This window comes from Schistocerca americana, chromosome 5, assembly GCF_021461395.2.
Source record: "Schistocerca americana isolate TAMUIC-IGC-003095 chromosome 5, iqSchAmer2.1, whole genome shotgun sequence".
Classification (NCBI taxonomy): domain Eukaryota; kingdom Metazoa; phylum Arthropoda; class Insecta; order Orthoptera; family Acrididae; genus Schistocerca; species Schistocerca americana.
Genome location: NC_060123.1, coordinates 719193968 through 719210432, shown reverse-complemented (window position 1 = coordinate 719210432; position 16465 = coordinate 719193968). Strand labels below are relative to the sequence as shown.

Genomic DNA, 16465 nt, shown 5'->3' with positions numbered 1-16465 from the left:
GTGTTTAATGTGAGAAGATAAGTAGGGGGCACCAGTGGCTAAGAAATCGATGAAGTAAGCACATCATGTGGAGATCGCGTGCCTTATGTGGGCGCATCCAACCTAGCTGGGAGTATGAAGGACTGATATGATCATACAACCGTATATTGCATACGTATCTAACGCAAGCATTCATCACTAGCTCGAGGCATCTCGAATTTTCACTATTTGTGCCGTGTTGAACTACATCACAGTAGTAAAGATTAGGCAAGACTAGTGTTTGGACTAATTTTTGTTTAACATGGGTTGGAAATATTTTTCTAAATTTTTGAATTGCATGCAGGGAGGAGAGCGATTTCCGGCAAGCTGTGACTGTTTGTTTTTCCCAGTTTAGGTGTTCATCCAAGATTATTCCAAGGTCTTTTACTGTTTTTTTTTGGTATGGTAGTTGGGTACCATTGAAGAGTATTTGAGGGACTGCTTCGCGAAAGTACCGGCTGATTAACTTTAAATGAGATATAAGTATGACCTGTTGTTGTACAACATGCTGATAAACCATTCCATGAATATCAAAGATTGAGATGACCATAACTTTCCCAGCAGAAGCAACCACTTTTGCTTTTTTGGGGGGTTGGTAATGAAGATTTCCACACTGAGCTTTGCTGTTTGCTCTCGGGATCAAAATGATGTAGCCAAGTTTCATCAACAGTGGTTACATTTGAAAGAAACTCCAGATCTTCCTCTAACATCAACTTTATGCAGACCTGCAAGCGAATTAACTTTTGTTCAGGAATTAACAGTCTTGGAACCCATCGCGTACAAACATGCCGTCATCTGTAATTTTTCTGTCACCAACGTGTGGTAGGCACCCAATGAAATGTTTAGTATTTCAGAAAGTGGTCTTCAGGTAATTCGTCGATCCTATCTCACAGTGACAGCAGCGGTGTTGTTTCCTTCCATAAGAGCAGTAATTGGAGCGCCAGGCCCACCTTTCTTTGAAATTGATTGTCTCCCCTCTTTAAACATTTTAAACCATCTTCGAGCTGTGCTGTAGGGAAGAACAGACTCTCCATAGGCCTCCTCTGACATTGTATAGGCCTCAGCTGAAGATTTGTTGAGACGAAATCAGAATTTCAAAGCCGCATATTGTTCCTCGCGTGTTACCTCCATTGCAGCGGTAGGCGATACTTAACATGTCCGACCAACATGTCCGACCCTGCCTGCCTCTCACAGGCAGGAATCGGGAGTCCCTACAATGAAACTACTTCGGCGTGTTTGTTGCACATTAAGCTAACAGAATATCATAAGATTAAATTTTAGCGTGAGAAATTATGACCATAAAAAAATTATGATAATTCTTTATTGAACAGCCCTTGTACTTACCCACAAAATTTCAGCATGCACAGAATGATGAACAACTACACCCTGAAATTCAAAAAGGATGTAGAAACAGCCTATATAAATTCCTTGAAAGGCAGAGAGAAAATCATACAGCCAAAAAATTAACAGGTTGCAAGTGCAGCTAGGGAATGAAACTATGAAGTACGGTAAATGGAAACAAAATGGACTGTTGAAAGAAAAAATTCATGGAAAAAAATAAGACGTCCACAAGAAATACAGAAAATTAAATAATGATGCTTTGTGTGATCTAATAGGATTTGATCACACCTATAAAAATACTAATAATAACAATAATAATAACTGATCGAAGTCAACAATGAAAGCATCTCAAAGTACAAGAAACCAAGACACTATACCAGAAAGCTGCACTCTAATGTTGGACTGACAACCTATAGAACGAGTGCAATTTTTTGAGGAAATCGAAGGTGAAACAGATAAAGAAAGCACCTGGTCCTGGCTGACCAGCAGAACCATGAATGAGGAAAATTGAAGGACTTATTTTTGCTGCAGAAAACCAAGTTATCAGTAGTACAGCCATCAAAGCCAGAATCAAGAAAAGTGCAGACTGCAAAGGAGCTGAGGAAACAATTCACCACATCGTGAGCTGATGCAAAAAGACCACTCAGGACAATTATGAGCAGAGACACAATGCTGTAGTACAAATAATCCACTGGAAATTATGCCAAAGTCATCTTCTGCCTGTAGTAATGACCAAAAGCTGAAAAAGTTCTCAAAAACAGAAATAACAACTTACTGTGGTACTTTCAACCTCAGATCGGATGTCAGAACATGTGATACACCAAACGTCACAATTTTGGAGCAAAAATAACTGCAGATCGTGGACATTTCAACCTCCAGTGACAGCAAAAGCAGTGAGAAAAGAATTGAAAAACTTATAAGACCCGAGGACTCGAAAACTGAGCTACAGTGACTGTGGTGTAAACTGATGAAAGTAGTCCCAGCAGCTCATGGAACACTTCAAGCAGTGCCACAAGCTCTGAGTGGGCACTGGAAAAACAAGGGTCTCGAAAAACTATCCATCCCCAACTACATAAAACCACTTTACTAGGATTTCCACAAATTACCCACTGATATATTGTGCAGTTGGACTAGTTATACAATTAAAAATCCAACATAGTGAACTCATTTGTTGTGTTTACTGTTAATAACGATGATGATGATGATGATAGTAATAATAATATATACATAATATAACTTGGCACTTTTGAAATAGGAGCAGAGGAATTTGTGGAAGTTGAATGAACTCATTACGGTACAGATTTTTTTTCTTTTGCCAACCTCATCTATGAAACTGCCAGCAACAGCCCATGTTTTTAGGTGGTGAACACACATTTAGGCTCCTGGCAGCCTCAGCCAAAAGTGCCAAGTTATATTGTGGGTACAGTAGGAGGACTGCAAACCCCAGGTTTCACCTTTTCCAGCAGCAGTTCGAAGACTTGCTGACGAAGAGGGGGAAGTTGCCACCACCTTACTGGGGGCCGCGCGTCCTCAGTGTCCGGGCCCCGGAAGACCGACTTCCGAGCGGACACACGGATCTGTACGCTGTGGGCCCACCTCCGAACAGCTACGCGGCCCCGTGCCCTGCGGACCCACCTCCGGAAGGCTACGCGGCTCCACCGCCACCCCCCGACTACTGGGACGCCAGGCCGCACCGACTGCCCAAGACGTACCACTGCCCCTTGTGCGTACGGTGGTTCACCAGCGTGCCGCACCTCAGGCGCCACTACAACACTGCCCTCCACAAGCGCCTCGCCGTGGAGAAGGGGCAGCCTGCTGTGCCTTACTGCAGTGAGTACCTGCCGGACACGCTGCTGGGAGTGTGACGATTTTGGCAGTCGAGTAAAAAACTGGACCGTGTCCGATTTTACCATTTTTGATTTGGGCGTTGCTACTTTTAGCTGAGACACACATTTTTCATAGAAAGATGGGACTGCTGCAGCATTACCTCGTCTAACTAATTAATTAGGACAAGATACAGAACATTCCTGCCATGTCACTGTGTCAGACACACTGATGACGCGAGTTATTCTTTGTCAATTGTTGCGAGTGGAGGGCTGTGCTGAGTGTGCTGTCAGATAATCATTTTTTCGTCTGAGGAAACAACCTCCTGACATATACGGAGGTAACTGGAGCAAATTGAAAACATGAAACAGTGGTAGGGTCCATTTCTACTGCAATATAATTTTCACCTTGTAGCTTTTCTGTCAACGTCAGGATTTTTGAAGTCACCATTTTACGCTTTTCCCTAACCAGTGAACCTCATTTCCCTCACATACTCTCCAATCTTTGCACGACACCATCTGTAATTTTCACTGGCTTTGTCAGAGGCTACCTTGTTTGTCAAAGCTGACGGTTCACTTGTGGCAGGAAACTGAACTCTGCCACAATGAGAGTTAGCCATTTCTCACTTCTAACGATTCAGAAAGTTTGTTACCTGCTGCAGCTGAATATTATTCATCATTCAGACCAATAACCAGCTTAGTTATGCTTGGGATATTTGAAGTGCCGTCCCAGAAAACACCCGTCAGCACTGTGGCGGTTAGTTACTTTGGAGGAGGCTGAATGGATATTACAACACACACAGAATATTAGATCAAAATATAGTTCAATTTATTATAGCTTGAATAAGATGAAATATTCAGTTTTGAAACAATCCATCTATGTGTACTGCTTGTGTCCCTGAACACTAATGTATTTCTCGATACAGTTCAGGATAATAGTCTCTTCTGTCCATGTACAGTTGACTGTAATCTTTGCTACACGGTTCTGTCCGATACAATTCTCGTGCTGCTGTCTCTGTAGTGAGACAATGCTGTCATTTTTGGTGACAATTGCAGAGTGGGCGAGCGAAGCTCTTCTTCGGCAAGAGTGGTGTGCAGAATCTTTTGAGGCCGTGACTACGCCGATGTCTGTCATTCATTGCCGTGTCTGGTAGCAACTGTGCTTAGTTGAGGCTCTGTCATGAGGTACCTACTTTGTCACAGCACCTTGTTCTTCAGAGAGCACCACAACGAGTGTAGTAGTCTCCTTCTGAAATCCATGTTCCCCATCTTGTGATGCTAAATTGAGGGGGCGGAGTTATAACTGGCACAATGTCTTTAAATTTCAGAATATTTGATGATTCTTTCAAAAAGATCTGCTCAGTACTGGAAATTAATTTGTCGACATCCAAAAATGAGCTTTGTATCTCTTATCGCTTTCACGCTATCAAAACCCATGTGCTATGCAGGTCCCATGAAGTGCCACTTTTAAAATTGTGGCAGTCTTTTTTATATAAGGTGCAGCATATGATATGAAAAATAATATATTGTTGTATTGAATTTCTTCAGGCCACAGTCACTGTAATGAATTACTAAATAAACTCTCTGTTTTAAGTGAGAATGTTTTTATTGATTAACTTTCTGATGGATCTAACAACAACATTGGCAATAATGGAACCCGTAGGATCCCTTATCTTTGATTGAAATCCAGATCTTTGTATTTCTTGCTTTATCTTTGATGATTATTGTGACATTCACTTAAGTAACACTTTTTCAAACTTGACTCCCTCGGCACTGATTCATCTGTATAAATTCCAAAAACTGTCCTAACGTAGGATTCTGTAGTTTCCACAAGGTGGGGAGGAGGGGGTGGGTCCTAACATGAATAAAAGTGAAATGCAAATTGCAATATTCAACTCCATGTTACAATTGCCATTGGAAGCAAAGTAATTATCATGCCAGTAGCCCTGGAAAGTGCATTTTTGTGTTTGGCTGTAATGATACATTGAGAAATAAAATATTTCTTTTTGTAATTCACTGACTGGTGACATATTTTGCACTAAAGTATTTTACGTACAGCAGAAAATATGTCTGATCCAAAAGTATTAATGTAACTTTTCAGTTTACTCCACAAACGAAAACTGAATTTAACTTTGTTACTAGCTACCTTCCAAATTGTCATCACAATGAAGTCCAAAAGAAAGATGAATAATGAAGATAGAAACCACGTCTTATCCCCAGCACTCACCGTTCCTTTTGAAGGAGGAATGAGCCAATAGGAAGCCAATAAACACAACTGATAATTAAAATCCTTACCTACTGTTAGCGCTTTTTATGGGACACTGGTTCTTTTTAATAATAAAGGAGTAAATTATGATCAGAATGGCAGCAAAAGTCATTTATTTCACCAGTTAGGCATATATAAAAGACAGAAGGAGGCTACATAAAACTGTGGCACTTCAATCACAAAGATATAAATTATACAGATTCATGCTTAAATTGAAGATTGGTCTAACACATTTAAATGTGTTAGATCAATCTTCTGGTTGTGTTCATTACACTTGATCTCAGAATATATCCTAAGGTTTTACAACAAATAGATGTCAAGGGAGGTGGATAGTCATTTTGCAGATTACATCTGCTACCCTTCTGGTATACTGTTGTGATCTGTGCTGTCTTCCAACTACTGAGCACAGTTTTTTGTTCAAGGTATTGATGGTATATTCTGGTTAAAATGGGAACTGGTTCAGCTGTAGATTCTGCATAGAATTTGATAAAGATCCTGTAGGGCCACAAATACTTGTTTAATTGTAGCGATTTCATATGTTTCTCCATGCCACTGCCGCTAATATCTATATAACACTTGTCTTTCCAATTGTTGCAGTATGTCTGTATCTTCCTTGGTGAAGAGTCATTTGAAAACTGAGTTGAGTATTTCTGCTTTTGCTTTACTAGCCCCAGTCTTTTTCCCTGTGTCATCCATGATTTTCTGGACACTAATTTATGTACCATTTACAGCCTTTGCATGCAACTAGAATTTCTTTGAATTTTGGAAGACATCTTGCAGTATTATTCTGCTACGGTAACCGATAAAGGCTTCATGCATTACCCTCTTCAAAGCGACATGTATTTCATTTAACATCTCTCCATCTTTGGCCATGTGCTTTCTTTTACAGCTATCTTGCAGTTTCTTTACAATGACTGTATACCATGGAGGGGTCCCTTCCATCTTGAACTGTTGTACTAGTGTATGTGTTGAATGAGAGGTATCACATCCTTAAATATAAATGTCAGAGAAAAGATTTTCCTGACAGGGTTGTCGATAAGTGGTGAGCACCCCACTGTTGGGAGGTGTTTTAAATTGTAGGTGCTGATATCAGAGCTAACGATCCAGTGGCTGTACAGAAGTAGGTAGCAGTCAGATGACCTTACCTGCCGAGGCAGAGATAAGAGTTCCATGGAGTGGGGAGTGCGGAAGAAAGAGCTCCATGAAATCTATGAACGCAAAATTTCAAAGATAATAAATCCATTGTGATTCTTAATTATCAAGTTGACTATCAGACCTGTTATGTATGTAGTACAGAGACAGTATAATGAGTTGGTAGCTGTCCTCATTTATCATGCATTGAGTTGTAATTTTGAAGATAATATAAGAAGGTGAATTGTACCTAACTTCTTATTTATGTGATGAACCAGATGAGAATGAGAACTTAATTTTCAGCAGGTTTATCTGCAGTCTGTGAGGAGATGAAGTCTGAACAAAATTCAGGGAAGAAGTCATATAGATTCAGGGTACAACCTAGCTGGATCCTAATTAGTAATTCTTAATGGTGACGGAATATTCACTAAGCTACGTTCATCATCTATAGAAGGAGTGTTCAGGTGGCGACTTATTTACATGTTAGGTACATGAGATCATGTATAACAAACCACCATACAGCCCAAGCCAATCTGGGACGCTTCACGTGCTGACCGTGTGACACAAGATATTGGAGGATATTTGTACTAGCGAACTGAGTTTCTTTTTGTTAAGTTTTCAGTTACATCTGGGGAAGAGTCTGGCGATCGATGGAAGTCTTTGACTAGAAGTTTATGCTTGCCCTCGACACAGTTTCACCCAAACTGTCGCACATGTAGCTTCAATTTCTGTTGTGATGGATTTGCATTTCTTGTCTGCTGTGACAAACACACCACCTCCATCTCCCATTAGCTTATAGTTTCAATGTAGACTTCAAAGTACTCAAAAAATTTTCAACACTGTGAATTTTGGGTTTTACCTAGCTTTTAATAGCTAGTAGTAGGTGAGCTACACTGCTTTTGAGACTGTTTCAAACTCTGGGACCTTTTGTTGCAAATACTTTGTCAGTTGATTAGTAGAATTTTAATGGTTTCGTATGTGGGGGACATTTCTTTGAATCTTACTCTAATACTTCAGGGTCTTCTATGGATGTCAGTGTTCATACCAGATGGAGAGACGCCTGAGCTAAAAAGAAAAATTTCCCACACACCCTTGCCCATACATACAGTCTACCTGAGCAGCAGCCTCTGATGTGTAGTGCACACCTGACCAGTTTAGGGCCACACTCCAATTCTCGACACTATGACGTGAGCCCAGAAAGTTGCAGCCTAGCTCACAACAGAACCTTTGAAGTCTGCTTTAAACCTTCACGTAGACTCAGAAACAGAGGGCTATGATCAGCTATGATGACAGTCCTGCAGATTGTGAACTTCTTTCAAGCTAAATTACAGCAGTTCAAAAGAAAAACTCTTTTTCATGCTGCACTTTAAGTTTTTTTATTTATTTATTTCGTGCATGTAGACACGCTTTGCATTAGTTATAAGACATCTTCAGTGGTTGTCCTGAAATATTACATGATTTATTCATTTGCGCATACAGGTTATCATTTACACTTATAGGTTATACACTATGTGATCAAAAGTATCTGGGCACCTGGCTGAAAATGACTTACAAGTTTGTGGTGCTCTCCATTGGTAGTGGTGGTATTCAATTTGCTGTTGGCCCACCCTTAGGAGTCATTCCATGTCAAGCGGCCTAAGGGTCCCCACTCGACCATCTCCAATTTCGATGAAATTTTTACGGTATGTACATATAGACATGAAGCACTGCCAAATTACAGATGTGTAAAGGCTCGCTTTTTGACATTGCGACTGAAATGAATAAATGATCAACTTTGTTTTACCATTGTTCAGGATCTAAGAGAACTGTCGTGCTGAAACTTTGTGACCCTGTTCAACTTTTTGGGTACAATAGCTTAGTTGTAGTACAAAAGGTCAAACTATGGTAAATTCATCATAGTGTGCTATAAAAGTGGCTCATAAATCTTCTCATACCAAATTTTGGCTATACTTTATTGCCGTGTATCTACTGAACGAGTAACTTTCTGAAGCTAATACTTTAGTTAGCTGCAGCCTGCCAGCATGTCATAAAGCTCTGTAAGTGGCACCCAGATTGCTCAAATAATAACTGAGTTATCGAAGTTCAAAGTGTCCTAAAAAATTTAATCAGTCAATTTTGGCTCACTTTCAAAAGGTCATATCTCGAAAAGGATCACTCAAATTTGATTTTTCTCAGTACCATTGAAAAGAGCTCACCTTGTTTGATCAGAAAAAGTTCTTTTTATTTTGGAGACTTTGCATTTAAGAAGAAATAAATTTATATTTTCAGTACATTACATTTCTCGACAAGGTCATACTATTGTAAATTCATCATAGTGTGCTATCAAAGTGGGTCATAAATCTTGTCGTACCAAATTTTGACCATACTTTTTGCCTTGTATCTACTGAAAGGACAACTTTCTGAGGCTCATACTTTAGTTATCTGCAACCTGTCAGCATGTAATAAAGCTCTGCAAGTGGCATCCAGATTGCTCAAATAATAATGGAGTTATCTGTGCTCACCTTGTCTGACCAGAAAAAGTTGTTTTTATTTTGGAGACAGTGTCAATAATGCTTAATGTCAACAATGGTGTTTGGTAACATGCTTCAACAATCAGTCTGAAGCACACTGTTGTGTAGTTAAGAGTGTTCAGATGTTGTGTGTGCCTTTTTAAATGATGTAAAATGTGTTGTCATTACTGGATGAACATCTTTTTTTGGCAAGTAAAATTTATTTCAAGGTATGGAGTACCTCTTTAGAAATGTTTATCAGGTTGTTTAATTTTGTATTCTCAAGGAAGTTCCCATTATCTATGATTCTTTAATATTTTTCAGTTGAAAAGATACACCACTTCTACTTTATCTAATATTGAAACAAACGGCAATTGGAAGCATAAATTTAATTGTAGTGTAATGGATATCAGCGAGGTTTCAGTACCATGTATCATTGGCCTTTCAGATAATTCTAAATGTCATCTGAAAACATACACACATCAACAAGGCTTCATTCCAATCAAAGAATTTTCAGTAGAGCAACAGGAATTAATAAACCAAAGAAGTGAGATATGTCTTACTGAAAATTCACAAATATGCTTTCATCACAAAGCAATACTTGTGGACAAATATGACTTTCTACAGAGATCTTGTCATAATCTTTTTGGTGCAAAGAAACATTCTATTAAAAAGGGTTTATGGATTGTCAGTGTGGAAACAGCAAAACAATTGCAAGCCATGACTATGAGCAATGTGAAACCTGGTCAGAAGATCTATCCAATTTAAAGAAAACAATTTTTAGCAAAGAAAGCAAAAAAATCACAGTCAACTTCAAACCAGTCAGAAGATGAAGCATATCCAGAAGTATCAATTGATTCAAGTCTAACTGCTTTTGGAGTGTCCCCCTCTAAAATTTCAGACAGTATCAAAAAGGGATGTGAAAGGTTACGCAAAATGAAAAATAAGCGAAGCTCAAGAGGCAATTGCGAATAACTTTGCTGCTGCTGGAGGATTCACCCCAAAAGATCTTCAAGTACCTAATACAAGCAAGACATGTCCTGATTGTGAAGATTATAAGCAGCTGATTAAAGAATTGAAAGACAAGTTGCAGCTGTCAAGGCAGCCTGAAAAATTGCAAATACTAACATTAGTACCACAAAGCTGGACTATAAAAGAGACAATGCAAGAATTTGGTGTTTCAGAGAGTATGGTAAAATCAGCTAGGAAGTTACAGGCAGAAAATGATGCATTAGCTCTGCCAAAGAACAAGTGTGGCAAGAAGATTCCAGATCCCGTAAAAGAAAGAGTGGTAACATTTTTTTTTTTCAGAATAAAGAATTAAGCTGAATTTGTCCAGGTAAAAAAGACGGTGTGTCAATTAGAATAGAAGGAAACAAAGATGAGGTGACTTACCGAACAAAAGCGCTGGCAGGTCGATAGACACACAAACAAACACAAACATACACACAAAATTCAAGCTTTCGCAACAAACTGTTGCCTCATCAGGAAAGAGGGAAGGAGAGGGGAAGACGAAAGGAAGTGGGTTTTAAAGGAGAGGGTAAGGAGTCATTCCAATCCCGGGAGCGGAAAGACTTACCTTAGGGGGAAAAAAGGACAGGTATACGCTCGCACACACGCACATATCCATCCACACATACAGACACAAGCAGACACATTTAAAGACAAAGAGTTTGGGCAGAGATGTCAGTCGAGGCAGAAGTGTAGAGGCAAAGAAGTTATTGAAAGACAGGTGAGGTATGAGTGGCGGCAACTTGAAATTAGCAGAGATTGAGGCCTGGCGGATGACGTGAAGAGAGGATATACTGAAGGGCAAGTTCCCATCTCCGGAGTTCGGATAGGTTGGTGTTGGTGGGAAGTATCCAGATAACCCGGACGGTGTAACACTGTGCCAAGATGTGCTGGCCGTGCACCAAGGCATGTTTAGCCACAGGGTGATCCTCATTACCAACAAACACTGTCTGCCTGTGTCCATTCATGCGAATGGACAGTTTGTTGCTGGTCATTCCCACATAGAATGCGTCACAGTGTAGGCAGGTCAGTTGGTAAATCACGTGGGTGCTTTCACACGTGGCTCTGCCTTTGATCGTGTACACCTTCCGGGTTACAGGACTGGAGTAGGTGACGGTGGGAGGGTGCATGGGACAGGTTTTGCATTGGGGGCGGTTACAAGGATAGGAGCCAGAGGGTAGGGAAGGTGGTTTGGGGATTTCATAGGGATGAACTAACAGGTTACGAAGGTTAGGTGGACGGCGGAAAGACACTCTTGGCGGAGTGGGGAGGATTTCATGAAGGATGGATCTCATTTCAGGGCAGGATTTGAGGAAGTCGTATCCCTGCTGGAGAGCCACATTCAGAGTCTGGTCCAGTCCCGGAAAGTATCCTGTCACAAGTGGGGCACTTTTGTGGTTCTTCTGTGGGGGATTCTGGGTTTGAGGGGACGAGGAAGTGGCTCTGGTTATTTGCTTCTGTACCAGGTCGGGAGGGTAGTTGCGTAACCTGTTAGTTCATCCCTATGAAATCCCCAAACCACCTTCCCTACCCTCTGGCTCCTATCCTTGTAACCGCCCCCGATGCAAAACCTGTCCCATGCACCCTCCCACCGTCACCTACTCCAGTCCTGTAACCCGGAAGGTGTACACGATCAAAGGCAGAGCCACGTGTGAAAGCACCCACGTGATTTACCAACTGACCTGCCTACACTGTGACGCATTCTATGTGGGAATGACCAGCAACAAACTGTCCATTCGCATGAATGGACACAGGCAGACAGTGTTTGTTGGTAATGAGGATCACCCTGTGGCTAAACATGCCTTGGTGCACGGCCAGCACATCTTGGCACAGTGTTACACCGTCCGGGTTATCTGGATACTTCCCACCAACACCAACCTATCCGAACTCCGGAGATGGGAACTTGCCCTTCAGTATATCCTCTCTTCACGTCATCCGCCAGGCCTCAATCTCCGCTAATTTCAAGTTGCCGCCACTCATACCTCACCTGTCTTTCAACAACTTCTTTGCCTCTACACTTCTGCCTCGACTGACATCTCTGCCCAAACTCTTTGTCTTTAAATATGTCTGCTTGTGTCTGTATGTGTGGATGGATATGTGCGTGTGTGCGAGCGTATACCTGTCCTTTTTTCCCCCTAAGGTAAGTCTTTCCGCTCCCGGGATTGGAATGACTCCTTACCCTCTCCTTTAAAACCCACTTCCTTTCGTCTTCCCCTCTCCTTCCCTCTTTCCTGATGAGGCAACAGTTTGTTGCGAAAGCTTGAATTTTGTGTGTATGTTTGTGTTTGTTTGTGTGTCTATCGACCTGCCAGCGCTTTTGTTCGGTAAGTCACCTCATCTTTGTTTTTATATATAATTTTTCCCACGTGGAATGTTTCCTTCCATTATATAGAATAGAAGGAAAGAAAGTTTTGATGCAAAAATACCTTCTTCTGAATAATTTTAAAGAAATGTTTGTTGCATATCAACTTCAGCATGGGCCTGAAATTGGATTTTCCAGATTTTGTGAATTAAGGCCAAAATGGTGCATCATTGTGGATGCTGCAGGAACCCACTCAGTCTGTGTTTGCACTTTATACCAAAATGTGAAACTGATGCTTGCAAGCACTCCAATTAAAGAAGATTGTAAGTGTCTGATTGCTAAAACAGTGTGTGATTTGGAATCCAAAGACTGGATGCTTCATCACTGTGAAATCTGTCTGGGAAAAGAACTACTGGAACAGTTTCTAGAAAGTAGTTTTGAAGACAGTGATCCAGATGATACCATTGAGTTCAAACAGTGGGTGCACACTGATAGAGATACATTAGAAACCAAACAGATGACCACCGAGGATTTTATTGAAGATCTGGTTTCAAAAATTGACAAACTTTCCACTCATCATTATATTGCAAAGCACCAGAGCAAGCACCTAAAATGCATAAAAGAAAGCTGTAAGCCAACTGAACTGATCATATTAATGGACTTTGCTGAAAATTATTCCTTCATTGTCCAGGATGCAGCTCAAGCAACTTTACACCTATTTGTTGTGTACTTCAGAAATAACTTGGGCATCAACTACTGTATAATAAACGACAGTCTGAAACATGATGTAATTGCTGTACATGCTTTTATGGTGAAATTAATAGAAGAATCACACACATTTACTACTTCAGTGATGGGTCAGCAGTGCAGTACAAAAACTTAAAAAAATTTCTGAATCCCTGCCACCATCAAAATGACTTTGGAATCTCAGCTGAATGGAACTTTTTTGCTACAAGCCATGGAAAATCTCCATGTGATGGAATTGGGGGAACTGTAAAGTGCCTTCAAAGACCAACTGAGGACCAGATTCTGACACCAACTGATTTGTTTAAATACTGTACAAAGAATATCAGAGGAATCCAATTCATTTTTGTTTCAAAATAAGAAATTGAAACATTAAAAAGTGAACAGGAAGTAAGGTTCAAAAATGGCTGCACACTATCAGGAACAAGAGAGAATCACCATTTTATTCCATTAAATGAAAATCAAGTTTCTGTTGTAAGAGTATCCAATGAAACAAATATTTTTGTGGTAAATGTTGACAAATTCAAGCAACAGTTTCATTCAGAAATATTATAGCTTTACAACTGGGCCAACACATTGCCTGTATATATGATGAAAAATGGTGGATTGGTAATGTGTCTGAAGTTTCAGAAGAAGAAAACGATGTTTTAGTCAGTTTCATGCACCCCAATGGACCTTCACATTCATTCTTTTGGCCAGCTAGGCAGGATGCTTTTTGGGTTTCAAACCAACACATTATTTTTGTCATTCCAGCTCCATCAGCAACAAGAATGGGCCGACATTATAGCTTGTTAGAACCAACTGTAATTGCTATTAGTAACCAATTTCAGCAAATAAATTAATAAGAAATGAAATATTTGGCTTGGGGACCAAAAAGAGTATGACATGTATTTTTTAATGTAGTATAAATGTAATTTTATTTCGTACAACAAGATTTATGGGCCACTTTGATAGCACATTATGATGAATTTACAATAGTTTGACCTATTGTTTTACGAATGAGATATTGTACCCAAAAAAATTCAACAGGATCACAAAGCTTCAGCATGACAAATCTCTTAGATCCTGAGTAATGGTAAATCAAAGTTGATTGTTTATTCATTTAAGTCGCAATGTCGAGAAATGTAATGTACTGAAAATATAAATTTATTTCTTCTTAAATGCAAAGTCTCCAAAATAAAAAGAATTTTTTCTGATCAAACAAGGTGAACTCTTTTCAAAGGTGCTGAGAAAAATCAAATTTGAGTGATCCTTTTTGAGATATGACCTTTTGAAAGTGAGCCAAAATTGACTGATTAAATTTTTTAGCACACTTTGAACTTTGATAACTCAGTTATTATTTTGAGCAATCTGGGTGCCACTTGCAGAGCTTTATGACATGCTGGCAGGCTCCAGGTAACTAAAGTGTTAGCTTCAGAAAGTTATTCTTCCAGTAGATACAAGGCCATAAAGTATAGCCAAAATTTGGTATGACAAGATTTATGAGCCACTCTGATAGCACACTATGATGAATTTACAATAGTATGACCTTTTGTTTTACAGCTAAGATATTGTACCCAAAAAGTTGAACAGGATCACAAAGTTTTAGCATGACAGATCTCTTAGATCCTGAACAATGGTAAAACAAAGTTGATCATTTATTCATTTCAGTCGCAATGTCAAAACACGAGCCTTTATGAAAAGGTGGCTAGCGGCCCCACCATACTACTTATGAAGCTGTAATTTGGTAGTGCTTCATGTAAGGTCTATATGTACATCCTGTAAAAATTTCGTCAAAATTGGAGAAGGTTGAGTGGGGAGCTTGTCTAAATTTAAGCCACTTGACATGGAATGACCCATAGCCTTGATGACAGCTTCCACTTCAGTCAGTTGCTAGAAGGTTTCTTGGGGAATGGCAGCCCATTCTTCATGGATTACTGCACTGAGGAGAGGTATCGATGTTGATCGTTGATGCCTGGCATGAAGTCGGCATTCCAAAGCATCCCAAAGGTGTTCTATGGGATTCAGGTTAGGACTCTGTGCAGATTGTTGTGTAACCACTCCGCCACAGGCCGTTCATTATGAACAGGTGCTCGATCGTGTCGAAAGATGCAATCACCATCCCCAATTTGCTCTTCAACAGTGGGAAGGAAGAAGGTGCTTAAAACATCACTGTAGGTCAGTGCTGTGATAGTGCCATGCAAAACAACAGGGGGTGCAAGCCCCCTGTATGAAAAACATGACCACTCCATAACACCACCACCTCCAACTTTTACTGTTGGCACTAACACACTGGCAGATGACGTTCACTGGGCATTCGCCACACCCACACTGCCATCAGATCGCCACATCGTGTACCGTGATTCATCACTCCACACAACGTTCTTTCACTGTTCAATCGTCCAATGTTTTCATTCCTTATACCAAGCAGGGGGGGGGGGGGGGGGGGGCGGGGGGGGCGTAGTTTGGCATATACCGGCATGATGTGTAGCTTATGAGCAGCCGCTCAACCATGAAATCCAAGTTCACCTCCCGCCTAACTGTCATAGTACTTGCTGTGGATCCTAATGCAGTTTGTCTTCAACTGTCGGCAGTCTCTGTCAGTCAACAGACGACGTTGGCTTGTACACTTTTTGGCTGTAAGTGTCCCTTCATGTTTCCACTTCACTATCACACTGGGAACAGTGGAGCAAGCAATGTTTAGGAGTATGGAAATCTTGCTTACATATGACACAAGTGACACTCAATCACCTGATCACATTTGAAGCCCGTGAGTTCTGTGGAGCACCCCATTCTGCTCTCTCACAATGTCTAATGACTACTGAGGGTGCTAATATGGAGTACCTGGCAGTAGGTGGCAGCACAATGTACCTAGTATGAAAAACATACGTTTTTGGGGGTGTCTGGATACATTTGATCACATAGTGTAGATTTAAAACAGTGTGTTCAGGTTTTTATAATAAAATGGAAAAGTACGTACAGCTCAGCATCTAATTCATTATTTCTCAGCCAAACAGCTTTCTCTCAGGTGGCTAACTGGTTAAAAGTTTGCACTTATCCTTTTTCTCAGTGTTTTCCACATATGGCAATTTAACTGCTATTTCTGTTGTATAGTGTCATTTGTTTCTGTAAGTTTTGCCAACTTTCTCAGGTTTTGCTTCCAACAGTTTTTTCTGTGTCTTTGTGTATGCTGATGTAAGTTCTTGGGAGAGAAATAGGCTTTGTGATCATCTGTTGGGATTACTGTCTATTATATGACCAATCAATGTACACAGTGAGTGGGCATTCACATTACCTTGGCCATTTAGTAGTACCTTCCTTTCAGCCTTTCTTTTATATATGTGGTAATTTTCTTGTGAGG

General features: G+C 40.4%; 1 protein-coding gene across 1 annotated transcript in view; it reads left to right on the top strand.

Moving 5' to 3' along the window:
• The window catches only part of LOC124616658 (hypermethylated in cancer 1 protein-like), a 410590-nt gene that overhangs the window by 346252 nt on the left and 47873 nt on the right, over positions 1 to 16465 (top strand). Inside the window, exon 10 of the mRNA XM_047144986.1 lies at positions 2826 to 3189. Coding sequence (XP_047000942.1) covers positions 2826 to 3189 — 364 coding nt within the window. The remainder of the gene's footprint in view (positions 1 to 2825; positions 3190 to 16465) is intronic.